Source organism: Dendrobates tinctorius, unplaced genomic scaffold, assembly GCF_039654945.1.
Source record: "Dendrobates tinctorius isolate UK_male_01 unplaced genomic scaffold, ASM3965494v1 ptg000039l, whole genome shotgun sequence".
Lineage (NCBI taxonomy): Eukaryota > Metazoa > Chordata > Amphibia > Anura > Dendrobatidae > Dendrobates > Dendrobates tinctorius.
Window position 1 is genome coordinate 13,315,336 of NW_027361707.1, and position 27,613 is coordinate 13,342,948.

Sequence of the window (27,613 nt, forward strand, 5' to 3'; positions counted from 1 at the left end):
AAAAAAATAAGATCTAGTGTACAGAAATATGGACTGTACGTACATTGGTTCGTAAAAGATTGATGTTTTAAATCAGTTGTTGAAAATGTCCACTGTTTGCATCCAAGAATGCTCGCTATTGTTGAATGTATTTTGCAGGATGTCTGGGGTCATAGCCTGAATTTCTCGCTGTATGTTCTCTCAGGGCGCCTGTAATGTTCGTGGCTTGTTACAGTACACACTTCAAATAGCCACAAAGTAAAAAAAAATCTGTCAATAACAAATTCTTTTCTCATGATCACGCCCTTTCAATTACTGAATGACAGTGACTCTGTATGGTCGAACACGACCTTTCTTGGCCGCTCGTTAATATGTGAAATACGATATGCCTGTCTCCTGGAAAAGGCAACGATTTACTGTTTCACATCTTGGATTGTTTCCTCAGACATTTTTGGACATCCTCCATCTTGACTAACCATTAATGTTCCTGTATGTTCTAGCTTAGGCTACTTTCACACATCAGTTTTTTGCCGTCAGAAAAAACGGATCCGGCGTAAATTTTGGAGAACTGTAGAAACGGATCCGTTTTTCTGCCGGATCCGTCTAGCTGGTTATATCTGTTTCCTGGGGGCTGGCCAATTGGATCTGAGCATGCGCAGACTTAAAAAAATGGATCCGGTGGCTGGATCCGTCTTTTTCTGGATCCGGCGCATTCCGGCGCCCATAGACTTTCATTGTGGCAAAAAGCCGGAAGTGTCAGATCCGGCGCTTCCGGCTTTTCGCCGGAGACAAAAAATGTTACAGTAGCCGTTTTTTCCATGAGACAAATAGCTGGATCCGGCAAAAAACAGATGAATCGCAATGCTATCCGGCGCTAATACAAGTCAATGGGGAAAAACCGGATCCGGCATTGCATTTCGCCAGATCCGGTTTTACAAAAAAAAAGCCGGATCTCGCCTGACGGCGCTAAACAGATGTGTGAAAGAGGCCTTATTCACCAATCACAGAAAACACGGTTTGGACGACGGATTTTAACCTCCAAACTTCTTTAGAAACTCACATGGTGAACTCTTTATGGACTCAAGTTTTCCAATAAGTTTTCACAATGAAACCACGATCCTCCAAATTGTATATTGTTAACAAATGAAGAAAGAATTAGGCAGGAGTGAAATGTAAGCACCTAACATAAACTACCTCATAGTGTCTCATAGTAGAGACAACCGACGGGGAGACAAGTTGGCGAGACCACTCAGCACGAAGATGTTTTTTGTCGTCGTTGAGGTTCATCGCACTCTCACTTCTCATGAACCAAAGTATGTACAGTACAAATTTCAGTGCAGTCGACATACAACGAAAAATTCAGGCTATGACCCCAGACCTGCAAAATACATTCAACAATATGGATGGTTCTTGGATGCAAACGGTGGACATTTTCAACACATGCTTTAAAACATTAATTTTTCATGACCCAAGGTATGTACCGTCCAAATTTCTGTACGATAGATAGTCTCTTTTGGACGTTACAGCAATTTTTCTGTGTAAAGTAGCAAGTGATTCGTCCTGTGTTATACCTTTGCTCTTCATAGCACGATACACATTCACTCTACAGATCATACGTCGTAGCGTGTCTATTGTGCCTGCGTTCCTTATCCTTACTTTTACCACCTTCTATGAATGCTGCTTCACGTCTATTTTTGGCTAGCGCTGGACCGTTTAGTTTGGCGCGCATGTGCTGCTCTTCCTGACCACACACGTGACATGTGACGCATGTTATTTGTGCGTTCCATTAAGCGTCACACGTCATGTGATACGTTCTATCGCGCACGATGGTTCTGCGCATGCGCTCCGCTCATTTCCTGATGCTGTCCCAGGTTTGAAGACTTGGTGCTTTACCCTTCCACTAATGGTGACTAGGTCTCCTTCTGCCACTTCTGGTAATTAATATTATAATTCTACTTAATTTACTTCTCATATTTGATACTCTAGTTAAGACCCACCTCACTCCTGTATCATTACGTCCCTGAGGAAGCCACCAGAGTGTGGCGAAACGCGTGGTCTTTTTCTCCTCTTTCGGCGTGATTATCTTTGGTCCAGGTTATGTGCACGTAACATTCCTTCTTTTCCACTTTATTTTTGTCATTTTTTTTTACCTGTATGTGGCATTTTTATATTTTATTAGGCACTGACATCTCTGAACGCAGGGGCGTAACCCTCGTGGTCGCAGAGGTTGCAACTGCGACCAGGTCCATACTGGCGGGAGGTCTGCAGACACAAGAACCTCTTTCAGCTGGATGTGTGTCCAAGGACGCATAGTCAGATGAAGAGTTTTCCGGTGCCGAGAACTGCTGGCTCCCTGCGGTGCAATACACACCGCCGGCCAATCAGAGGCCAGCAGCTGATGTCAGCGTGTCAGTCTGCCATAGGTAGTTCCAACCGGCAACAGTGCCGTCATGCGCAGCTCATGGCTCGCACGTCAAAGTCAGCGGCAGGCTACAGAAGAGGACGCCGCACGTTGTTGAAGCAGAGGAAGAATCATTTAGTTTTTTATGTGTTGGAAAAGAGAGGCAGAATGGACATTATATGGAGAAAGAGCCCAGGATGGGGACATTATACCAGGAATGGGCCAGGATGGGGACATTATACCAGGAAGGGACTCAGGATGGGGACATTTTACCAGGAAGGGACTCAGGATGGGGACATTATACCAGGAAAGGGCCAGGATGGGGACATTATACAAGGAAGGGGCCAGGATGAGTGACATTATACCAGGAAGGGGCCAGGATGGGGACATTATCCCAGGAAGGGGCCAGGATGAGGGACATTATACCAGGAAGGGGCCAGGATGAAGGACATTATACCAGGAAGGGGCCAAGATGGGGGACATTATACCAGGATTGGATACATTATACCAGAATGGGGGGTCATTATACAAGGAAGGGGCCAGGATGGGGAACATTACACCAGGAAGGACCCAGGATGGGGGTCATTATACAAGGAAGGGGCCAGGATGAGGGACATTATACCAGGAAGGGGCCAGGATGAAGGACATTATACCAGGAAGGGGCCAAGATGGGGGACATTATACCAGGATTGGATACATTATACCAGAATGGGGGGTCATTATACAAGGAAGGGGCCAGGATGGGGAACATTACACCAGGAAGGACCCAGGATGGGGGTCATTATACAAGGAAGGGGCCAGGATGAGGGACATTATACCATGAAGGGGCCCAGTATGAGGGACTTTCTTATTGTAAGGGGCACAGGATGGGAGACATTATATCAGGAAGGGGGACAATATACAAGGAAGGAGCCAGGATGAGGGACATTATACAAGGAAGGGTCCAGGATGGGGGGACATTACACCAGGAAGGACCCAGGATGGGGGTCATTATACAAGGAAGGGGCCAGGATGGGGGTCATTATACAAGGAAGGGGCACAGGATGGGAGACATTATATCAGGAAGGGGGACATTATACTAGGAAGTGGTACAATATAGCAGGAAGAGGTCCAGGACAGGGGACATTATTCCAGGAAGGGGCACAGAATGGAAAACATCATTACAGTAAGCCAGTATGAGGGTGAACACAGTTGTATTTAAAGGATGTACAACGCTACGAGGACCCATACATCTGACCAACATGCAGATGGAGACCCAGGTCCCAATTTTGCAGCGGGGCCCACCGGACTCCAGTTACACCCCCGTCCCTTTTCTGCTGACATGACCATTGTACAGAGCACAGGCGGTCGTCTCGCTGTTTGCGGTGGACATTGCCCCCGTACACACCGCTATGTCCCTGTATTGCAGTAAGGGCCGGCATTATTGCTTTGCTGTAGCTCTGACCTCTTTATTGATTGTCCCTGCGGCTTCTCACATCTGCACACTTCGCCTCCTTTATGCCCCTTCCTGCGTTATCTATAATCTGCTTACAGGTGTGACTTGACGCCTAGTATAGTGCAGATTTTTTCGCTAGGTTCACCTAGTGATCGTTAATAGGTGCAGCCCCGGCCTTACGGGATGACTGGCGCCTTGTGCACCGGAGTCTGTGGAGCTCACACTGAGAACTGCGGGAAGAGAATGAATGGATGCACAGTGTGGAGTCAGTGTGGTGAGGAGGAGGCGACACTACAGAGCAGTGACTGACTGCAGGCTGCTGTGAGGAGACGGTGACTGCAGCAGCCTGTGACTCCCGTGTACCTGACACAAGATGACACCGGGCTGAGCCCACACTGAGCGCTGCCCACGACAAACATGGCGCCGGCCGCTTCCCCGCCCCTGGATGACGTCACGCACAGTGACAGCGCGGCTGCGGGGGGAGCGGCTGGAGCAGCGCTGTGGGTTGACCATATATGGTCACTGGCTCGGGGAGACGCTGCCGCTGGGAGCTGGCATTCGGCTTCCGGGTTTGAATCGTTGGCGGCCGGGAGGGAGCAGCGCACAGCCCCAGACTCTACGTGCAGCGCCGGACACTCCGCACCATGCCCTATGAGATCAGTGAGTGAGCGGACACCGAGCGGGCCCCGTGCTGGGCGGCGGTGACGTCAGCACTGTGTGTATACAGCCGCTGTCAGCAGCACTTGGCAGGTGGTTTCCGCGCCTCCGCCTGCTGCGGTGATGGGGAGTCTCCGAGCCGAGAGCTGGGAGAGCGGACACCGGAGCAGCGGCGGCTCCCGACCACTACCGCCCGCCTGTGCCTCTGTATTAGAGGGATGGGGCTCCCCAGAGGATGGACGGGGGGCTCTGCTGGGGGCCCTGCGCCGGGCTGCTGTGCACTGTGGTCAATGTGGGGTGTGCGGTCTCTGGTTTAGGGACCCCCATGCCGGCTGTCATCAGTGGGCTGCGCTCTGCTGTCTGTCTCCGGTTGGGGGGCCCTGTGCTGTTATGCCATCAGTGGGGGGCGCTCTGCTGTCTGTCTCCGGTTGGGGGGCCCTGTGCTGTTATGCCATCAGTGGGGTGCGCTCTGCTGTCTGTCTCCGGTTGGGGGGCCCTGTGCTGTTATGCCATCAGTGGGGGGCGCTCTGCTGTCTGTCTCCGGTTGGGGGGCCCTGTGCTGTTATGCCATCAGTGGGGTGCGCTCTGCTGTCTGTCTCCGGTTGGGGGGCCCTGTGCTGTTATGCCATCAGTGGGCTGCGCTCTGCTGTCTGTCTCTGGTTGGGGGGCCCTGTGCTGTTATGCCATCAGTGGGGGGCGCTCTGCTGTCTGACTCCGGTTGGGGGGCCCTGTGCTGTTATGCCATCAGTGGGGTGCGCTCTGCTGTCTGTCTCCGGTTGGGGGGCCCTGTGCTGTTATGCCATCAGTGGGGTGCGCTCTGCTGTCTGTCTCCGGTTGGGGGGCCCTGTGCTGTTATGCCATCAGTGGGGGGCGCTCTGCTGTCTGTCTCCGGTTGGGGGGCCCTGTGCTGTTATGCCATCAGTGGGGGGCGCTCTGCTGTCTGACTCCGGTTGGGGGGCCCTGTGCTGTTATGCCATCAGTGGGGTGCGCTCTGCTGTCTGTCTCCGGTTGGGGGGCCCTGTGCTGTTATGCCATCAGTGGGGTGCGCTCTGCTGTCTGTCTCCGGTTGGGGGGCCCTGTGCTGTTATGCCATCAGTGGGCTGCGCTCTGCTGTCTGTCTCCGGTTGGGGGGCCCTGTGCTGTTATGCCATCAGTGGGCTGCGCTCTGCTGTCTGTCTCCTGTTGGGGGGCCCTGTGCTGTTATGCCATCAGTGGGCTGCGCTCTGCTGTCTGTCTCCTGTTGGGGGGCCCTGTGCTGTTATGCCATCAGTGGGCTGCGCTCTGCTGTCTGTCTCCGGTGGGGGTCCCTGTGCTGTTATGCCATCAGTGGGGTGCGCTCTGCTGTCTGTCTCCGCTTGGGGGGCCCTGTGCCTGAATGCCATCAGTGGGGTGTGCTCTGCTGTCTGTCTCCGCTTGGGGGGCCCTGTGCCTGAATGCCATCAGTGGGGTGTGCTCTGCTGTCTTCGGTTGGGGGACTGCACTCTTGTCGGTTGGGTGCGCTCTGCTGTCTGTGTCCAATTGGAGTGCTGCACTCTTGTCGGTTGGGTGCGCTCTTCTGACTTGTCGCAGACTGTCACCGGGTGGGACAATATGTAGGAGCAGCAGACTGAGTGAAGACAGTTCCACCATTCATTCATCTGTGTTTCACATAATTCCTCTAGTGTTGTGCCCCATTCTGGTATATGGATGCTCTGTAGCTCAGCGCCTGTGCCTGTAATGACTGAGAAGCGGCTGTGGCTTGTGTCCACGTGGCTGCCGTCCTGTCTCTTGATCTTCATTACTTGACTCTCCTGACTTCTTTTTTTTTTATCTCTGTCTCTCCTTAGAACATGTTTTTGCCAGCCTACCTCAGATGGAAAGAGGGGTGGCCAAGGTCCTCGGAGGAGACCCCAAGGGGAACAACTTTGTCTACACGAATGGGAAATGTGTGATCATCAGAAACATAGAGGTACGGCACCGCCACATTGTACGGACGTAGCTTCGTCCTTCACCCTGGATGCTGCTCAGGAGCTAATTGGACTGTGGTCCTCCTGACACCGCATAGGCCGTACCGGTGGGATGTGAGTGATCCTGAGAATGGAGAGGCCACACTGTGGTTTACTGCCGCGTCCCCTTTGAAATCTTCCATGATGTAACGGAGGCGTGACGGATTCACGCTGCCCGAGCTACGGTCCACATGATTCATCCCGGCTGCGCTGTGTATGGTCATGGCGCCATTGCCGTGCATGTCTTATGTCCCCCCTTCTGATCTCTTCAGAGTTCGGATTCGCTGATGGAGGTAACAGAAGGTTCTCCTCTATAATGAGCAGTATAGAGTGAAGAACGCCGGCGAGGCCTCCTCTGGTTCTCGGCAGCGGGGAATACTCAGTCTGTGCCAGTGTCTGAGTGCGCACATGCTCTTGTTCGAAAACGCTGCAGTGTTTCGGCAAAATCCTACAAAAGTTGCCCAAACCGCATCGTCTTCTGCTGGCTTTTTCGATGCTGGATTTCATGGAAACGTTGCAGCATTTCGGAGTCAGCCACGCACCGCTCCGGTAACTCAGCTGGTGTCAGGTTCGTGCTGCCCGCGGTTTGGGCACCGTGAGTCGGGCGAGAGGTTCCCTTTTTAAAGACAGGTAAATATTAACAAGTGGGCACATTTTCACCCAGTAAGTATCCATCCTAGTCCGTAGGTGTTGCGGACTGGCCCGGAGTCTGCCCATAGCATGGACTGGTGTTAAACCTTCTGCCTTGCACAAGTGATGTCTTGTATGATGGCACCGATCCTGTGTTTTGGTGCACGTTTTGTCTAGTGTTCACCCAGAAGTTTGTAGATCGCAGTGTTTGGATAACTCCATGTGTTTTGCGTCCATTGCACTATGTTTCGGGCATTTTTCGCACTCTTTTTCTTGGTGTCGGTGGCACACAGAAGGATGATGCCACCAGAAGATGTGGTGACTCTTGGCATTACCAGGGGGTGTCTAGACTAATCCACAGAGGGGAGTGACCGCTCAGGCTTCATGCGGTGTTTTGCAGAAGTGTTATATTGGGGAAGTGGAAAGTACGAGCAGCCGTAGTCGTCTGACACTTGGTATTCCATGTATGCACATTACCGGTGACTATGTAGGAGAAGGTATGGGATCCTCAGCGAGCCTGGGCTTGTTCCGCTGAGCTGGGAAGCGGTGCCCAGAGTGCAGAGCTATCCGCAGTGCACTCAGTCTCATTCTGCTGCCCGTAGGATCTACAGAACTGAGGTGCGATGAGTCAGAGCCGCGCCCGGAGAGCTCGCACGCGCCTCGCTCCTGGAAGGACTCATCTCGGCACACAGAGCTTACTTGCAGCTGAAGTCTTCATTGTGCAAAACCTGCAGAAATCCCCCCACATCTTATGCCCCTTCCACTGTAAAACTCACGGAGTCTAAAAGCTGAGATAGGAGCTGCTTGTCAGGCTCCTCACACTGGAAAACTGCTGTGGACACCACCCTAGACCTGCCGAATTTATACATATCTTATCCTCCCCCACCTCCATTACCTAAATTTTTGTGTTGGAGTTTGTAATTTCTGGGGATAGAAAATAAATGTATGATCGCTGGGGGTCTTGCTGTCGAGACCAACACAGATCCTGTAGAATAGAGGGATCAAAGTCAGTTGTGTGAATGGAGCGATTGTGAGCATTCAGTCGCACCATTAGCTGTCCATTACTGGTCTGTAGGAGTCGTAGACAGATATTGGAGCCATGGTTGCACATGCTCATTATCCGTCCATTACTGGTCTGTAGGAGTCGTAGACAGATATTCGAGCAATGGTTGCATATGCTTACTATCAGTCCACTGATACAATGACCATTGTTCAGTGGGGGGTCCCAACAGCCAGACCGCCGGCAATCATACATGTACCTTTCCTTCTGACAGGTGGTAAATGGTTAAGTTCTATAAGGGTATGTATGTTCTGCAGGTATTTCCGGATGACCAATCCGCTACTAATTACAATATTTTGGATAGTTCTTCAGAACGTCTTATCTACACAATGAAAAGAAAATTCCGAGGCAGAAATTAGGTAACACTGCAGACATCGATTTATGCTTCGATGTCCCTATTGCATTTTTTTTTTTCCAAGGCAATAGTCAGCCCCCTCCTCGGTGTATATGGCCTGTATACATCATATTCTTCCAATGGGAGACGACCACCTACGATACATCCCCATATGTGCGGCCTCAAAGTCTCCCCCACTCCTGTGCTCTTTAATCTTGAGACGTAGCTGTGTAGGGTCTGACCGCACTGCTGCCCATTAGCACAAATCCCTTGTATGGCCGACATGCGAGCAGAGCGTCTAATGCTCTTACCCGCGCCATAAGCCCGTGCACAGCTGGATAGCCCCGATCACAGCATCTGAATTGCTGATCCTTCATGTAGCGCCTCCATAATGAGGATAAAGAAGGGGGGGGGGGGGAAGAGTAAAGCTGCAGCTTGTAGATCCGCTTTGGTTCTCTGATTCCCCAGTTATGTTGCGTGTACATCTCCGCTCCATCAGACTGATGAGGATTTCCGCCGTTTTCTTCCTGATGGGTGGGAATGTATATGACGGGGGGGGGGGGGGGGGGGTGCTGCGTTCGTGCAGGGCCGGCAGATCCTCGCACCTTGTACCCAAGATAAGATCCTCGCCATATACTGTGTGTAATGTCTTCTGCTGTGTTTCCCACTGTAGAACCCGTCCATCGCCGACGTCTACACCGAGCACGCGCAGCAAGCTGTCGTGGCCAAGTACGCTCCCAGCGGATTCTACATCGCATCTGGAGGTAGCGCCGCGTTACCGTGACTTCATGATAGAAAGTGCTGCTGGTTAACCTTTTAAAATGTTTATTTTATTTTTTTTTCCTGCATGAAAAACACAACGCAAAACGCCACATGCGAACATGCCCTGTTCACACGTTGCAGCGTTTCTTGCATGTGTTTTGTCTTTTCTTTCTGCACAGTGAAAGTGATCGCCTCTCTGAAGGATAACTTTCTGATCAGTGGAGGCCCAACAGCTGGGACGTGCACTGATCGGCAGGACGGGGCATCCTCATCCCTGTCACAAGTGAAAGATGGAACGTCCAACAGCTGCTCCATTTATTCTCTACATGTCTGCTGTAAAAAGCTGCACTCGGCAGCCGCATAGGAAGTGAACGGAGCAGTAGCTGCACATGCGCCCTGTCGCTCCCATCACATGCGCCCTGTCGCTCCCATCACATGCGCCCTGTCGCTCCCATCACATGCGCCCTGTCGCTCCCATCACATGCGCCCTGTCGCTCCCATCACATGCGCCCTGTCGCTCCCATCACATGCGCCCTGTCGCTCCCATCACATGCGCCCTGTCGCTCCCATCACATGCGCCCTGTCGCTCCCATCACATGCGCCCTGTCGCTCCCATCACATGCGCCCTGTCGCTCCCATCACATGCGCCCTGTCGCTCCCATCACATGCGCCCTGTCGCTCCCATCACATGCGCCCTGTCGACGTTTCCCGTTCTGCCAATCGCTGCAATCCCAGCAGTCAGACCCCCCCCCAACCAATCAATAAGATAACGTGTTTTCACTGGACATCCCCTTTAAGCCGTCCTGTGGAAAGGTCTTGAAGAAATGCTACGGTACTGAGTTTTACTGTTATCGATGTCCCTAAACTGAGGGATGATTAGAGCCCACCAATGATCATCTGTAACCTGTGCAGGATCCTGGTGGTAAGGTCTCTTTCTCTGGAGCGCCACCACTGGGGGAACGGAGCATTGCAAGAGATCCATTGAACTGAATAGGCTGTAAATGTGATTAGTTGCCATTCTGAGTCCTCCAGAGTGAGAGCCACCATTGGGTCCATATGTACATTTCTGGTGGGACATTTAACCCCTGGGGCTCTGCATTGGAGCCACTCTCCTCTGTGGTCCTACCGGCAGGACACCAGAGAGGGGCCTAAATGTGTACGTCCTTGGCCAGATGCCCTAAACCCCTGGGGCTCTGCCCCGGAGCCGCTCTCCTCCATTGTCCTACCAGCAGGACATGACAGACGGGCATTAATGAAGGGAATAAAGGAGGACATTTTTCCAGCTGAATGAAAATGAATGTCTGCGGATTGTGTACAAGCGTCTCTACATTATTCAGTGCGTTCACTGTTGTATCTGTACCCTAGATATCACCGGGAAGCTGAGGATATGGGACACCACACAGAAGGAGCACATGCTGAAGTATGAGTACCAGCCGTTTGTGGGGAAGATTAAGGACATTTCTTGGACCGAGGACAGCAAGAGGATCGCCGTGGTCGGAGAAGGAAGAGAAACGTAAGTGGTGACGGAGCGTCCGGAGTTCTGCGGGTGGGGTGGGTTGTAGCGTTCCCATTTGTGGTGATCCGCATCGATCAGTTTCCATTATCAAATCTTCCTAAGATGGCGTATAGTGTAATGTGATTTCTACACGGTGTTGCGGCTCATCAGACCTTCTGGATTATTAGGTGTCTGTTCAGGGTAGGCAGAACGCACACATCCGAGTGTCGCCGTCTGAGGACAGGCTGGCTGCACGGCTCTGGGCCTGAACACGTCAGCCTCTTATATACCTATGAGGCGGCTGGCTTGTGATTTGTAGACCATGACGCCCGACTGTGTGAAAGCTGCCTGAATCTGGTGATTGCTGGTGATTTTCTCGGAAGGTGGGGGCGGCCAGCTTGTTTGGGGACCAGTATCTGTCCAAATCTTCTGCTAAGGAACTATGCAGACAAGTCTCTCACCTACACATCCCATCTTTCAAAACTACTTCTGGCCGGAGTTGCCACTTAAGGCCATTACTTGTCGTCATTATTGTGCTCTATATACTTCAGCTGGCGTACATAAATGTGTATTCCCAATTTCAGTTATTCTAACATGGAGTTTCATGGTAAGTACACCAGCTCCAAGATCTAATTAATATATGCAGTTTGTATTGTGAGTTCTGGTAGCAGATCTGTGAGCTTCGCGTCTTGCAGTGACAGCAGATTATTCACTTTACTATTGCAGTAGGTGTTTATTCCTTTTACCCTTTGCTAATGAGCCGACTCTAACTTTGTTACATGGTGTGTGAGTATGACTGTCACTTCGTATAAATCAGTGGAAATTGACTATAACATGTCTGGCGCAGTCTTGTAGCTAGGGCTTCTGAAGTCTGCCGCCCGTGTGGAGAGAATATGTACTACATATCGGCCATTCACTTACATGGATGGGTGCAGTGGTGGTGCTCGGGATGATGGTGGAGGATCGGTCTTTCTCTTAAAATACAGAGGAATTTTGCCTTGGCTATCACATAGAACTGGTGACAAATGGGTAAATCAATAGGGGTCTGAAGTTCATGGCCTCATCTGCCGGGGTTACTGGGCTCAACAGTCTGTTACCAGCTTCATTGCAGAGGCTGCATAGGAAACTTTGTTTTTATAAAGGGCCAAAAAAAAAAAAAGAAATTCTGCTTTTCAAGCACTCCTCTTAACCTGTCCTAAGCAAATGACACAAGGTGCTAATGGTGGTGGTGGGGGGGAACTTGTGTTGTGAACAGGTTTGTGTTAGCAATAGTGTGACATTGTAAAGAAAAGTTTTAATATCACTGGTTGCATATCGTTATGAGCAGTCTGCGCCGGCATCATGTCCTGTATGAATGGGTACGCCCGCTCTGCGTGCTGTTAGTGCTGGCCATTATTTCCTGTATGAATGGGTACGCCTGCTCTGCGTGCTGTTAGTGTCAGCCATAATTTGCTGTATGAATGGGTACGCCTGCTCTGCCTGCTGTTAGTGCTGGGCATCATTTCCTGTATGAATGGGTACGCCTGCTCTGCCTGCTGTTAGTGCTGGCCATCATTTCCTGTATGAATGGGTACGCCCCCTGTGCGTGCTGTTAGTGCCGGCCATCATTTCCTGTATGAATGGGTACGCCCGCTCTGCGTGCTGTTAGTGCTGGCCATCATGTCCAGTATGAATGGGTATGCCTGCTCTGCGTGTTAGTGCCGGCCGTCATGTCCTGTATGAATGGGTACGCGCGCTCTGCGTGCTGTTAGTGCTGGCCATCATGTCCAGTATGAATGGGTATGCCTGCTCTGCGTGTTAGTGCCGGCCGTCATGTCCTGTATGAATGGGTACGCCTGCTCTGCCTGCTGTTAGTGCTGGCCATCATTTCCTGTATGAATGGGTACGCCTGCTCTGCCTGCTGTTAGTGCTGGCCATCATTTCCTGTATGAATGGGTACGCCCCTGTGCGTGCTGTTAGTGCCGGCCATCATTTCCTGTATGAATGGGTACGCCCGCTCTGCGTGCTGTTAGTGCTGGCCATCATGTCCAGTATGAATGGGTATGCCTGCTCTGCGTGTTAGTGCCGGCCGTCATGTCCTGTATGAATGGGTACGCCCGCTCTGCGTGCTGCTAGTGCCAGCCATCATGTCCTGTATGAATGGGTACGCCCGCTCTGCGTGTTAGTGCCGGCCATCATGTCCTGTATAAATGGGTACGCCCACTCTGCATGCTGCTAGTGCCAGACAAGTCGTAAAGATTGTGTTGTGGATTAAATGGCTATAAAATCCACGTATGCGTGGGGTAAAATAGAGGGAAGGTCTCAGGAGACGAGAAGGAAATGGAGACTACTTCCCCATTCTTCTTCCTTTTGTGCACTGAACAGTAGAGAAAATACTTAAAGGGGTATTCCTATCTCCAAGATCTTCTCCCAGTGTGTAGTAGTAATATTAATAGCAAATCCTTCCATTTAGAAATTTGGTATAGTTCTTCTGATTCTCTGTTGCTTACCCCATGTACAGGGCATTTTAGTAGCTTAGGTATCCGTCGTTATGACCACTAACTACTAACTGTCAATCTGAGTGGCTGTAACCATGGATACCTTGACTACTGTAATACCCTGCACATGGGCTAAGCAACATAGCGAATTAGAAGATCTATACTCTATAATATTAGCAAATATCTCCAATTATTACACCTAATACATGTTGGGATAGGGTCTTGGAAATGAGTATACCCCTTTAGCTCATCAATGACTGAACATTGTGGAAACATTTAACTTTTCTTAAAAGCGAACCCTCTCCTGTGTAATGAGACTCTGTAGAGGTGAGCCGGAGTGCCGGCTGCAGGTAATGGATTGGTGGTGCTAATTCTGATAAAGGTCCACGCCCGTTATAAGGGGATTTTTTTTTTTTTTTCGTGGAAACTATAGGGGATTTTACACATAGCGATATCGCTATCAATATCGACGTTATAGCGATATTGCTAGCGATATCGCTGTGTGTGATGCTTACCTCCGACCGCCCCCCCGCTGTCTCTCCCCTGTTAAAGGGGATTTTTTTTTTTTTTCGTGGAAGCTATAGGGGGTTTTACACATAGCGATATCGCTAGCAATATCTCTTTAACGTAACCGATTTGGTGATGCTGCAGCGATATTGCTAGCGATATCGCTATGTGTGATACCTCCGACCGGCTCCCCCGCTGTCTGTCGCTGATCACGGGAGATCGGCCGGCTCCATTTCTCGTCGGGCGCTTCCTGCTGACGAGCGACGCGTGCGGGAGGACGTCAGGATCGCCGCGTCTGAAGGGTAAGTATCGTCTGCTGCATCGCTGTGAGATCTGCCTGTTTGGCAGCTCACTAGCGACCATTTAGCGATGCACCAGCGATCCTGACCGGGTCGTATCGAGGGCGGGATCACTGGTGCATCGCTAAATGTAAAAGGGCCTTTAGTCCTCATCTTAATTTACGGTCTATAGATTAGCTTTTGTCATAGCAAAACCATTAATTATAGACTGCTGTGACTCTCCCGGTAGGTGTGCCAGCCTCGCCCCTCCCCAGAGCGGCACAGTCCTAACCTCCTGGTGCTGAGTGCTGCCTTTGTAGTCAGTAGCTGCCATTCTTTACCGTGAAGGATTGGCCGCCATCTTTCTGTTTTGGGTCCGTATTAGTGATGAGCGAGTGCCTTATGCGATCACGATCGCTCAGTGGTTCGTTGTCGTCTCCATAGTAACAGACTACAGGCCAGCCCGTGTAGTCAGATTCAGAAATCGTGCTTGCCTTCCTAAAATACTAAAGTTTTTTTTTTTTTAAATTTTCATGGTTTGGGGAGCGCAACACACGAGCGCCTCCAAAACGCCAGATCATGTGAAACCTTCACTTGCTAACCCTTTTTATGACCTAATTCAGACTTTTGAGTTTTCTCCCATCTACCAAACCTTTTTCATAAATAGGAGTGATATCGGAGGGACATGGCTGAGGGTACGGGGCGATGTTGGGAGCTGCTGCTTCACCTCCAGTCGTTTCCTTTTGTAATGGGATTCGCCTGCCGGTGTCACCAGGGCGGTTGTCGGGACCTTTATGCTACTTTCGCTCGGCCACATTCACATTGAGGTTTGTTGGTTTCTATCAAGTGCAGATGGAGCAGGAGGCTCCATAATTACAGGCCGGCATTTCATACGGCTCGGATGAGGAGACCTGGCCCCACCACCAGGACTTCTGATAGACCAATGTGAGGTAGTTACATACAGCCCTTCTGAAACCGGCCTGAGGGATTCTGGCATGTAACTGGTACGTTTTTTGATACGATGTTCTTAGACGCCTTCTTAGAAAATGATGAAACCCTGTCCTCCATCAGTAAAGTTTACTGTGCTGTACTGCTGAGACTAGATAGGCAGGAACACGCAGCTGACGAGAGCAGGAGCGTGGACAGAAGAGCGCTGCTGGCCCGTGACTGTCCGGCATGAGGGTCTCGAAGCTAAAAGTATCTTCATGATGGGGGTCCGACGGACCCTATCTGCGTAACATTTACTCATGAGACTCCTGTGCTTTCATTCGGGACCCCCATTGCCCTCTCCCACGCAGTGCATCTTGATCATGAGGCGCACATTGGCTGTCACAGCAGCTCACTAAAGGCCACCCTGTCGATGCCATCTTGGCATGATTGTGCTGCTCATACGTCGGTTGGCCTTCGCCAGAGACCGTGGAGAGAATGGCTGGTGTGTCTACGAGAGGCGGTCAGGGACGTAGATGGCAAAAAAAATGAGGAGAAATGAAGTAACGTGGGAATTACTTTGTCGCCTAATTGGGGGACACAGAACCTTGGGTGTTATGCTGCTGTCCACTAGGAGGCGACACTATGCATAATCTGAAAAAAGATTAACTTTGGCTCCTCCTCTGCAGTATACACCCCTGGACGGCGTCAGCCTTCTCCAGTTTTTGCTTAGTGTCGCAAGGAGGCACACCTTTTTTCTTCCGTTTTTTTTCCTTTTTTCACGGAAATACAGATGAAGAAAAGTGGGTCTCCAGCGAGACTCCCGGCATGGCTCCCTCCTCGGTCCCCTATTAGGGGTACCCGGTTGAGGTTGAGGTGGTTTTTTTCCCCATGTCGCTCCCTCCCCAGTCCCTCGGGTCCTGGTTCGAGGTCGAGACCCCCCTCCTTCCCCAACACCCTTAAGGGGTCTGGGTTGAGGTCGAGGCGAGGATGAAGACCCCCTGACGGTGACAGACGCACCCTCCCTAATCCCCCGCAGGGGGTATTAGGTTGAGACGCCTCAGGTAGGGTCGGAGATCAGGCAGCATTCCGCAGCTTCCAGGGACCCCAGGCCGGCTGAGGGATCCTGTGGGGGCCGGGGGAGGGTGCGGACTGGATGGCACAGCAGAAACAGGGCTTTTGCTGCGTCCCTGTCTCTGCAGCAGCAGCGGCTCCATAGCCCTTCAGGGGCCCCCCATACAAAAACCGCTACCCCTGCTACCCCCACCGCTATCCAGTCGACCATTCTGGGGGGGTCTGGTACAAATCCGCCCCCCCCCCCCCGGACTACCGTGCCGCTCTGGAGCCCTCCTGGGCATCAGGCTTCAAATTTAGACCGCGGCTTCGGCCTAGCTGAAGCCGCCGCCTTTTCCCCGCCCCCCGGCCCGCCCCCCGGATGACCAAAATGACACACTGGAGTGTCATAGAAGGGGCGGATTGAGGCAGAAAGGGCGCGTTTTTACACAGCCCAGCGCGCCCTTTTCAGCTCTCCGCCCCCTCCTCCCTCTCCTCAGAGCCCCGGTGGCCATTTTTTCTGGATGAGATCCAGGAGAGAAGCATCACAGCGGTCTCCGGGGGGCACAGAACTTGGATCTGTCGGCGCTGGACCTAGGGGCACACCGGTGGGGTAAGCTCACAGCTGGGTTCTCATTACTCAGCTGTGAATCTATACTTCCTATAAGGCTTTCTGTGGGTTCCCTCTGCGTAGCCACCCCTGTACGATCCCTTATAGCCAGCCTCTGTGCACTATGCCGGGCTCAAGGAAGAGAACCAGGCAGGAATGTTTCTATGCATTCTGCACAGCCTGCAAAGCCACGCTCCCTAGTGGCAGCACGTATCCGCACTGCCGGGTCTGCATCCAGAACTCTGGGTCAGAACCCCAGGGAGTCCCTACTGACGCTTCAGTGTCACAGGCCACGCCGGAATGGGCAACTCAGATGTCTCAGTCTATGTCACAGTCCATAGACAACCTAACTGCTACATTGCTGCAAGCTCTGCAGAGTCGGACCCCGGCTATGGACGGTACACAGCAAACGGACAGCTTGTCTCAGGAACATGCTGCTTCTGACTCTCACAGACGTAAGCGGACTCACAGGTCTCGATCACCTGAGTCGCACTATAGCACAAGGTCGTTCCCCTCTAGGGAGAGACAGCGTCATTCCAGGTCTCCTGGGCAGTCCCCTGTCACAGACAGACAGTGCAATTTACCACAGGGATCCCCCACCACAGAAGACCCCCGCCCCAGGTCGCCCTCCAGGGATCACCTTAGTGAGGCACAGGATTCGGAGGGCATCTGTGACTCCGACTCAGATAATGAAACGGTCAGGTCCGTGGTACCTTCTCCCCCTAGCAATACAGCGCTAGTTAAGGACATAATTTCTTCTATTCATCGGGTGCTAAAAATTCCAGAGTCGCCCCCGGAAGTCCCAAAACATAGGATTTGCTTCGAAAGTGTTCAAAAACCACCTAAGGTCTTCCCTAATCACGATGAGTTTGAGAAAATACTTACCAAACAGTTTGCGCAGCCTGACAAAAAATTCGCTAATCGCAAATATCTGGAAGCGAAGTACCCTTTCCCACAGGAAGACACCAAACAATGGGCAGATCCACCTGAAGTGGACCCTCCGGTTTCTAGGCTAGCAGCGCAGACTTTACTCTCTCTGCCGGATAGCTCAACCCTCAGGGACGCAGCAGACCGGCAAGTAGAACGCATGGCTCGTTCTATTTTCGAAGCGGCAGGCGCCTCTCTGGGCCCTGCGTTTGCTTCAGTTTGGGCAGCCAAGGCCATCCTAGCTTGGGCCAAAAGACTACAGGAGGGTCTTCAGGCTTCAAATCTTGAACTCTCGGACCAAGCGGTCCAGATGGCAGTGGTAGCAGACTACATGATTCATGCAGCCCTGGATTCCGCCAGAGGTGTAGCGGGAATAGCATCAAACGCCATCACGATCCGACGCATCCTCTGGCTGCGAGAATGGAAAGCGGATGCGGCCTCAAAGAAGTCCCTCACGCGACTTCCGTATTCTACTGGTAGACTTTTCGGCGAAAAGTTGGACACCATGATAGCCAATGCCACCGGGGGTAAGAGTACCTCTCTCCCTCAACTAAAACCGAAACGCACGTTCAAACGAAGAAACCAGACGCGATTCCGATCCTTTCGGAATTCCTCGGGCTGGTCCGTTTCGCGCCCAGTGCAAAACCGCAACCGTTCTCCACGCAGAGACAACCCACGGACGCAGCAGCGACCGGACAGGGCTTGGCAGTCGAAAGCAGGCCAAGCGAAACCCAAGGGAGGAAAACCTCAGAACTTCACTTCATCATGACTCGAGACCTCCGGAAGACACCCCACCAGTAGGCGGCCGACTTTTACTCTTTCAGCAAGTCTGGCTGCCTATTACAGAAGACAGGTGGGTCAGGGAAATAGTGTCTTCCGGATACAAGATAGAGTTCACTTCCGTTCCACCGAACCGGTTCTTCCTTTCTGTTCCTCCAACACCACCAGAAAAGGCTCGTGTCTTCCACCAAGTGGTTTCCTCTCTCCTTCAATCAGGAGTTGTGGTGCCGGTTCCCGCGAACGAGAGATTCCGAGGATTCTACTCAAATTTGTTTGTAGTCCCCAAGAAAGGAGGCGGCGTCCGACCCATACTGGACCTAAAACAGCTCAACAATTACGTACGGGTCCGTCATTTCCGCATGGAGTCCCTCCGGTCCATCGTTGCATCCATGGAGCAGGGAGAATTCCTCGCCTCCATAGACATACAGGATGCGTATCTCCACATACCAATTGCTCCCGCCCACCAAAGGTTTCTCAGGTTCGCGGTCAACCAAAACCACTACCAGTTTGTCGCCCTTCCGTTCGGACTCGCCACGGCTCCAAGAACGTTCACCAAAGTCGTGGCGGCCACCATGGACGTCCTGCACTCAAGAGGCATTCTAGTCGTCCCGTACCTGGACGACCTCCTCGTCAAGTCTCCCACTTTCAAAGACTGCGAGGTCAGTGTCTCAATCACTCTAGACACTGAGTCGCCTGGGATGGCTAGTCAACCTACAGAAATCGTCGACCATCCCAACTCGGACTCTAACATTCCTGGGAATGGTATTCGACACCACCAGGGGCCTGGTGCTCCTTCCCAAGGACAAGACACTGGCCATCCGTCTGGGAGTTCGCACACTCCTTCGCAGTCCTCCTCGATCTCTCCGGTTTGCCATGAGAATCCTCGGCAGGATGGCAGCAGCAATAGAGGCAGTGCCATTTGCCCAGTTTCACCTCAGGGTCCTTCAGCTAGCCATACTCAGATCTTGGGACAGGAACCCCTTCTCCCTCGACAGGGAGTTCAGGTTGACGTCATCGACCAGGAGGTCCCTGCACTGGTGGCTCAAACCAACCTCGCTTACACGAGGGAAGCCATTCCTCTCAGGACAATGGAAGATCCTGACTACCGATGCAAGCCTGACAGGCTGGGGGGCGGTACACCTACATCACAGGGCACAGGGCAAGTGGTCACCGAGGGAAGTGACATTGCCCATCAATGTTCTGGAAATCAGGGCCATTCTCTTGGCACTGAGAGCCTTTCATCACTTGCTTGCAGCCTCGCACATACGGATACAGTCGGACAATGCCACGGCTGTGGCATACGTGAATCACCAAGGCGGGACCCGCAGCGCCCAGGCAATGAGAGAAGTGGCTCATATCCTCCGCTGGGCGGAAGACACAAGGTCGGTTCTTTCTGCGGTACACATTCCGGGTGTAGAAAACTGGGAAGCCGACTTCCTCAGCAGGCAAGGAATGGACTCGGGGGAGTGGTCTCTCCATCCCGAGATTTTTTACCAGATCTGTCAACGATGGGGAACCCCGGATGTGGACCTAATGGCATCCCATCTCAATGCCAAGGTTCCCAATTTCATGGCCAGGACACACGACCCGCGGTCGCTCGGAGCGGATGCCCTGGTCCAGGACTGGTCCCAGTTCCGACTCCTGTACATTTTTCCACCCCTCCCCCTAATAGCCAGGGTCGTGAGGAAGGTCAAGCAAGAGGGAGTTCCGACCATCCTCATCGCGCCAGACTGGCCCAGACGTACTTGGTACGCCGACATCGTCCAACTTACGGCAGACGCCCCCTGGCGTCTACCCGACCGCCACGACCTTCTGTCTCAAGGTCCGTTCTTCCACCAGAATTCAGGGGCCCTCAATTTGACGGCATGGCCCTTGAAACCTGGATTCTAACCCAGGCAGGTTTTTCACCGGCAGTCATTGCAACTATGATCAGGGCAAGGAAGCCTGCCTCTGCCAAGCTCTATTATCGTACCTGGAGAGCCTTCATCTCATGGACAAGTCCCACTCCCTTATTACCTCCCGAAGGTACTAGGTTTTCTTCAATCGGGCCTAGATGCCAAGCTATCCTTAAGTTCGCTTAAGAGTCAGGTGTCGGCGCTTTCAGTCCTTTTTCAAAAGCGCATTGCTATTAAACCGCAAGTAAGGACTTTCATCCAGGGAGTTTCCCGATTGGTTCCTCCCTACAAACGTCCGATGGATACGTGGGACCTCAATCTGGTCCTGACAGCATTGCAAGCTCCACCCTTCGAATCTCTTAGAGAAGTTCCACTCTCCATTCTGTCTCAGAAAGTGGTTTTTCTAGTGGCTATCACCTCGTTACGCAGAGTGTCGGAATTGTCAGCACTTTCCTGCAGACGACCTTTCCTAGCCTTTCACCAGGACAAGGTGGTTCTCCGCACGGTACCATCCTTCCTTCCGAAGGTTGTGTCCAACTTTCACCTTAACGAAGAGATTTCACTGCCTTCCCTTTGCCCGGTTCCGGTACATAGAGTGGAGAAGGCTCTGCATACGCTTGACCTAGTCAGGGCATTGCGGATTTACGTGTCCAGGACTGCACCTTTCCGGAAATCCGATTCCCTCTTCATTCTTACGGAAGGTAGTCGCAAGGGGTTGCCGGCTTCCAAGGCTACCCTTGCCAGGTGGGTCAAGTCCACCATACATGAGGCCTACCGACTTAACAGTTCCCCTCTTCCGGCCGGTATCACGGCACACTCTACACGGGCAGTAGGGGCCTCCTGGGCCATTCGGCATCAGGCTTCGGCACAACAAGTGTGCAAGGCGGCCACTTGGACTAGCCTACACACGTTTACGAAACACTACAGTGTTCATACCCAGTCCTCAGCGGATGCGAGCCTGGGTAGACTGGTTCTGCAGGCGGCAGTACCCCAAGTCTAGGGGACTGTCGGCACAATATTCGTCCACTGCTTCCCACCCAGGGACTGCTTTGGGACGTCCCAAGGTTCTGTGTCCCCCAATTAGGCGACAGAGTAAAGGAGATTTTTGTGTACTCACCGTAAAATCTCTTTCTCTTAGCCTTTAATTGGGGGACACAGCTCCCACCCTGTTGCCCTTACGGGCCGTTGTTTCCTGTTGAGTTCTCATATTGTTCTTGAGCTCGTACATAGTAGCCTTCTTACAGGCATGGTTATGTTATTTGGTTACGTTCCTCCTTATGCTTTGGCACAAAACTGGAGAAGGCTGACGCCGTCCAGGGGTGTATACTGCAGAGGAGGAGCCAAAGTTAATCTTTTTTCAGATTATGCATAGTGTCGCCTCCTAGTGGACAGCAGCATAACACCCAAGGTTCTGTGTCCCCCAATTAAAGGCTAAGAGAAAGAGATTTTACGGTGAGTACACAAAAATCTCCTTTTTGTGTTTTCTCCTACGCTGTGTGTTTCCCTTGTAGATTTTCACGTCTTCTCCGCTTGGTTTTATAATTTACTCCTTTGCATTTTCTGTTCGAGACTTCAGGCAAATATGATTCCCGATGTAACGGTATGAAGGCAGCGAGGTGGTGGGCTGCACGTAGACGGCCCCCACGCAGCGTGAGCTGACACATGGCAGATGCCCATGGAGTGCGGTTGCTATGAAGATGCCTCATGTAATTATAGACTTTCTCCGCCACATACGTAGTCGCACGAGCAAATCCCGCACCTCGTGTTAACCCTGTCACCACCATCGTGTGCTAGTGTTGGTCTCGTCTGATGGAAGCCTCTGTTGGAGTCTTTGGACACCCTTTGTGCCTCTTGACAAGTGGGCATGATTTAATTAAAAGGGGTGGGGGACCATACCGAGAAATAAGCACCACGTAAAACGTGACTGCAAAATATCGGCATTAAAGTGTAAACCAAGCCATCCAACCCTGTGCTGCAAATCTGGACGATGGTATCTGAAGAGTTGCTGATGGAGATCTTTCCAGACCATCTGGTCTAAGTTCACATTAGGAGACACAAGTGTTATGAATGGGTCACCGAGGAGAATAGCAGGCCCCCTCACTAAGCCACAGAAAACCAGAGAGGTTGGTCACTAAGCGGATGCAGACCCCTGATCCTATCCACACAACTAGCAGTAGCCGTGGAGCGTACCTACGATGATCCTAGATGCCTCGGCACAGCCGAAGAGCTAACTAAGCCTAAAGCAAGAAAGGGAAAATCTAAACTGCCCCGGAGCAGACCCCAAAGGAATAGATGGCCCCCAAACACATATTGTCGGTGAGACAAGATGAAAATACAAACACAGGCAGAAAAATAGACTGAGCAAATGATGGGGCCCACACTAACTAGACAGGACAGGAAAGGAAAGACGCTGTCTGCAATCACGCAAAAAACCCTGCAAAAAGTCCAACACGTCTGATGCACAAAACACTGAAGACTGCTCCCGTCCCCGTGGTGGCTGCATGTCTCTTGAAACACATGCAGGGATTACCTGTTAGGAAATCCCTGCATATGTAATAGCTGTCGAACAGACACAGCGACTCGAGCGTTCTCGTTTAGAACACGAGCATGCTCATATAACGCTTTTTCTGAGCATGCTCGCTCATCCCTAGTTTCTGATATCCTTGTTTTCTTTATCGCCTTATTGGGGGACACAGAATACCATGGGTGTATGCTGCTGCTGCTAGGAGGCTGACACTATGCAAAACATGAAAATTAGCTCCTCCCCGGCAGTATACACCCACCGACAGGCACAAAGCACCTCAGTTTGTGCTTAGTGTCTGTAGGAGGCGGACCGGGATCTCCCCAGATCCGCATTTAATCCTTTCTTTTCAGGTTTTAGTTGTGTTTTTTAATGATTTCTCCTTTCTTTTTCAGATACAGCATCAGGAAACGGGATGTGAGTTCATCCTGCTTTTCCTATTAATGCGGCTGAGCGAGCAGTGTGGTGTCACCCACATCGCAACTTTCAGGACCGCAGGCAGGACCTTCCCCTATCACCCTCGGGTGCTATGGGCTTATAACGGTGGCCGGTCCTAGCCGAGTACCCTCCTCACCCCTCTCCCGGGACAGGGCTGAGAGGAAGACGGCGGTCGCCAGCGGTGACGTTTCCCCTACCATGGCCGTCTTCTTTTTGAATCAGATCCTTTTTTTATTAAACATTCAGGAATCAATACAGAAAGAATATGACATCTTATATAGCTAGTAAAAATTACATTGAGAGCAGATATTATTTAAAGGGTAAAACTCTTCCTGTGTAAGAATAAATAAAAAGAAATCTCAAAACACAGATATTTGCATAAAATTGAGCCTATAAACAACATGGCTCCACAAATAAACAAAAATCAAAATTATACATCAGTGCCTCATTTCAGCGGGTAAACCATCCCCGCCAGCCGCGCCACTCCGCATCATATTTCGCCCCCCCCGCATATCAGGTCCAATCCACCCCAGCCCCCTCCCACCGCGCCACTCAAAATCTACTTCGCCACAAAGGGCACTAGACTTTATTTTCACCCCCCAAGCATCCCCTCATCGCAAGCACAACAGCAACTGGTCCAACATCGCATCCCGTACCAGTGCGCCCGAGGGGAGACCCCACCATGGCCGTCTTCTGCACCATACGGACATAGTGCGGGTACTGAGGATCGTTTCTCCCAGCGGCCTGCTGGCTATCGTGGGCCCCTGCGGTCATCCTCCTCAAGGACGTCAGGTAAGCGGATCCAGATGTCCCCTCCAGCCCCGTTCTCAAATATGGCCCCTAGCCCTGCAGCGTTACAGCCAGTACTGCGCTGTATTAAAATAACCACGCTATCAGGATCAGTACCTTTTTGAATTTCCTGCCAGTTTTCCTTCTCCAAGCGCTGTTAGATGCGCTTTTCATCTGGGGGTTCAGCGGTGGCCGCCACAGGCAGCATCCTACCCGGTGGCTGCCCTGTCCCTGTGACTTTCCTATCCCTGTGGCCTCCCGGTCTCTGTGGGTCCTGTCCCTGTGGTTTCTTTGCTCCGGGCGCGCCGTCGCTCATGAGGGCAGAGGGAGCACTTTCACTTTTGTTTTAAAAAAAAAAAAAAGTTAAGGAAGCTTCTCCCTGCGCGCGCTTTCTTCGCGCACTTTTACAGCATATCACAGGGCTGCTTTCACTTCAGCCCTGTCAGTGGGACATTTACCGCGCCCCCTCCTCGGTCCTCTCCCAATCAGGGCTTGGCGATTAAGCCCCGCCCATCGCTAGCGTCTCTTCCTGCCTCTCTCTTCACAAGTTTTCTTTCTGGGGGACACACCGCTGGTTTTTCTGCACCTGAACCTCGGTAGGCTCGGCGCTGCTTCAGCTGACGCTAGAATTAGCTCCCATCCGCAGTTCCACATCAGGCAGTGTTTCTACCCCTTTGACATATGCCCAATCCTGCAGGGGCTCTCTGCTCCAGGACCCACTGTTATTCACTACGCCTGCGCGCGGCGTAAAAAGAAGTGGGTATCAGGTCAGTCGTCTCCCTTCTGTCCGCCCTGCAGCCCGTCCTCCATGTCTGCCCCTCAGGAGCACTCCGAGCCCCGGGTTGAGAGCACCCCACCCCCTGAGTGGGTCGTGGCGGTCTCAGTCGGTCTCTGATCTCACGAAAGTGTCTCAATCTCTGGTCCAGGTCTTAGAGTGGTTACCCCAGCTATCTGCAGCCACCTGTGCGCCGACCTCCTCTCACGGTGAGTCGCCAGCACCTGACCGCGACCCTCAGATGGACAAGCCGGGTAGGGGCTCTAGGAAGCGGGTCCTGTCTGGCTCTTCTTCCAGTTCGCAGGGTCCCTCCGCCTCTCCCAGGCTACGCTCTGTCTCCATCCTCAACAGACGATCCTAGGTCAGACGATGATTCCCAATCTGCATCTGACTCAGAAGCGGACAACATAGCTAGAACTCGGGATATGGTAGATAGTCTCATATCGGCTATATCCCAAACACTCAAGATAAAGGAGGATAAGGCACCCCCTCAGGAATGCCCTGTTTCCTTTAAGAAAGCGAGGCCTCCATCTCGAACCTTTCCTAATCACAAAGAGTTCGACACTTCCTTAGCCAATCACTGGCAACATCCTGAGAAACGTTTTTCAGGCCGCAAGTACTCAGATGTACTATATCCCTTCGATGCAGATCTAGTCACGAAATGAACCAAAGCTCCCGACGTAGATCCACCAGTTTCTCGGATTTCCTCTAAGACGGTTCTTTCCCTTCCGGACGGAGCTTCTCTTAAAGATCCAACAGATGGGCAAATAGAGTTGTTGGCTAAGTCAATTTTTGAGGCATCTGACTCTCCCCTCTGTCCTATCTTCGCCTCCGCTTGGGTGGCGAAGGTCATTTCAGCTTGGGCAAAGATTCTGCGCAAACGCACTTCAGCAGCAGCCCCTCAGGACGAGCTGGCGGATTTAGCAGACCAATTTAGTCAGGCGGGCAAATACCTTTTGGCTGCCTCCTTGGACGCGGCTGGGTGCGTAGCAAGAGATAACAGCAACATAATAGCCATACGCCGCTTTCTTTGGTTGAAGTCGTGGAATGCGAATCTCGGATGCCACTGGTGGAAAGAGCATTTCCCTTCCCCAGTCCCGCCCTAAGAGGTTCTTTAACAGGAAGGCTTCTCGGCCATTTAGGTCCTTTCGCCCCTCCTCTCCCGCAGAAGGTTCATCCCAGCAGTACCGGCATCCTGCTTCCAGAGACCGGCATCCTGCTTCCAGAGACCGGAGAAAGCCTTCTTATAAGCCAGCTCCCCGCTGGAGATCCAGAGGTCAGCCCTCCAGGTCTTCAGGCTCCCGATCCGGCAGATTTTCATCTAAGTGATGGGTCACCCCCACCTGGAAATCTTTCCAGGGTGGGAGGCAGACTTTCCTCTTTCAAAGACGCATGGTTATCCATTATCGACGACGCTTGGGTCAGGGAAATCATCACATCCGGATACAAAATCGAGTTTTCTTCTCCCCCAGTCGCTTCTTTCTGTCTCGATCCCCAAGACAGCGATCACAGATTCCAGGGTTCCTTCAGGCCGTCTCCTCCCTCCTTTCCGCAGGGGTCATCGTTCCCGTTCCTGCAAACGAACGGTTTTTAGGGTTCTACTCGAATCTCTTCGTAGTCCCGAAAAAGGACGGCTCTCTTCGTCCAATTTTGGACCTCAAGTTCCTCAATAGCCACGTGAAGATCCGGAGAGTTTCTCTGTTCTGTGGACATACAGGATGGCTACCTCCACATCCCCATTTCTCTGCGGCATCAGAGATACCTCTGCTTTGCGATTCAGGACAATCACTATCAGTTCACGGCCCTCCCCTTTGGACTAGCCTCCGCTCCCCGTGTCTTTACGAAGGTGATGGCAACAGTCACGGCCATCCTTCGATCCAGAGGGATTCTTATCATCCCTTGCCTGGACGATCTCCTGATCAAGGGTTCGTCCCCCAAGACTGTCTTCACAGTCTTCAGATAACCCTGGATGCCCTCAGCTGCCTCGGATGGATAGTCAGCGAGGAGAAGTCCATCCTGCGCCCTACCCAACGTCTGACCTTTTTGGGCATGGAGTTCGACACGAACCTAGCCCGGGTGTTTCTACCGAGGGACAAGTTTTCAACCCTTTCCAAAAGGATCCAGCCTCTACAACGCTCGAGGATCAAGTCCCTTCGGTCCTGCATGAGGGTCCTGGGGAAGATGATGGCTTCCATGGAAGCAGTGCCCTTCGCACAATTCCACTCTCGCCCTCTCCAACTATTCCTCCTGTCAGTCTGGGACAGACCTCGTTTTCTCTGGACCGCCCCATTCTTCTTCCGCTCAGGGTCAGACAATCGCTGACTTGGTGGACATTGCCGGCGTCAGTTCTCCGTGGAAGGTCTTTTCTTCCGCCTCGGTGGCAGGTCTTCACCACCGATGCCAGTCTCCTAGGATGGGGGGCGGTTTACCATCAGAAAACGGCCCAAGGGCGCTGGAACGCCTAGGAGACTCTCCTGCCCATCAACCTTCTGGAGATCAGGGCAATCCTCCTTGCTCTCCTTCGTTGGCAGCATCTCCTCATAGGCAAACCAGTCCACATTCAGTCAGACAACGCCACGGCTGTGGCGTACAAAAACCACCAGGGCGGTACTCACAGCAGGCAGGTAATGTCAGAAGTGGCAAGGATCCTGCGCTGGGCAGGGCGTCACGTTCCGGCGATCTCCACTGTTCACATTCCAGGGGTGGAAAATTGGGCAGCCGACTTCTTGAGTCGCCAAGGTCTAGCGTCAGGCGAATGGTCCCTTCATCCCACAGTCTTCAGTCAAATATGCCAGCGTTGGGGCACCCCGGACGTCGATCTCATGGCACCTTGGATGAACAACAAAGTTCCTCACTTTGTAGCCAGGTCCAGGAATCCTCTAGCCGTCGGTTGCGACG

General features: G+C 52.1%; 1 protein-coding gene across 1 annotated transcript in view; it reads left to right on the top strand.

Annotated features, from left to right (window-relative positions):
- The first annotated feature begins 4,318 nt into the window (after positions 1 to 4,318).
- The window catches only part of WDR1 (WD repeat domain 1), a 49,974-nt gene continuing 26,679 nt past the window's right edge, over positions 4,319 to 27,613 (top strand). The window contains exons 1-4 of the mRNA XM_073574476.1: positions 4,319 to 4,475; positions 6,299 to 6,420; positions 9,155 to 9,245; positions 10,609 to 10,756. Of these exons, the coding sequence (XP_073430577.1) occupies positions 4,460 to 4,475; positions 6,299 to 6,420; positions 9,155 to 9,245; positions 10,609 to 10,756 (377 nt within the window). The 5' untranslated portion in view covers positions 4,319 to 4,459. The remainder of the gene's footprint in view (positions 4,476 to 6,298; positions 6,421 to 9,154; positions 9,246 to 10,608; positions 10,757 to 27,613) is intronic.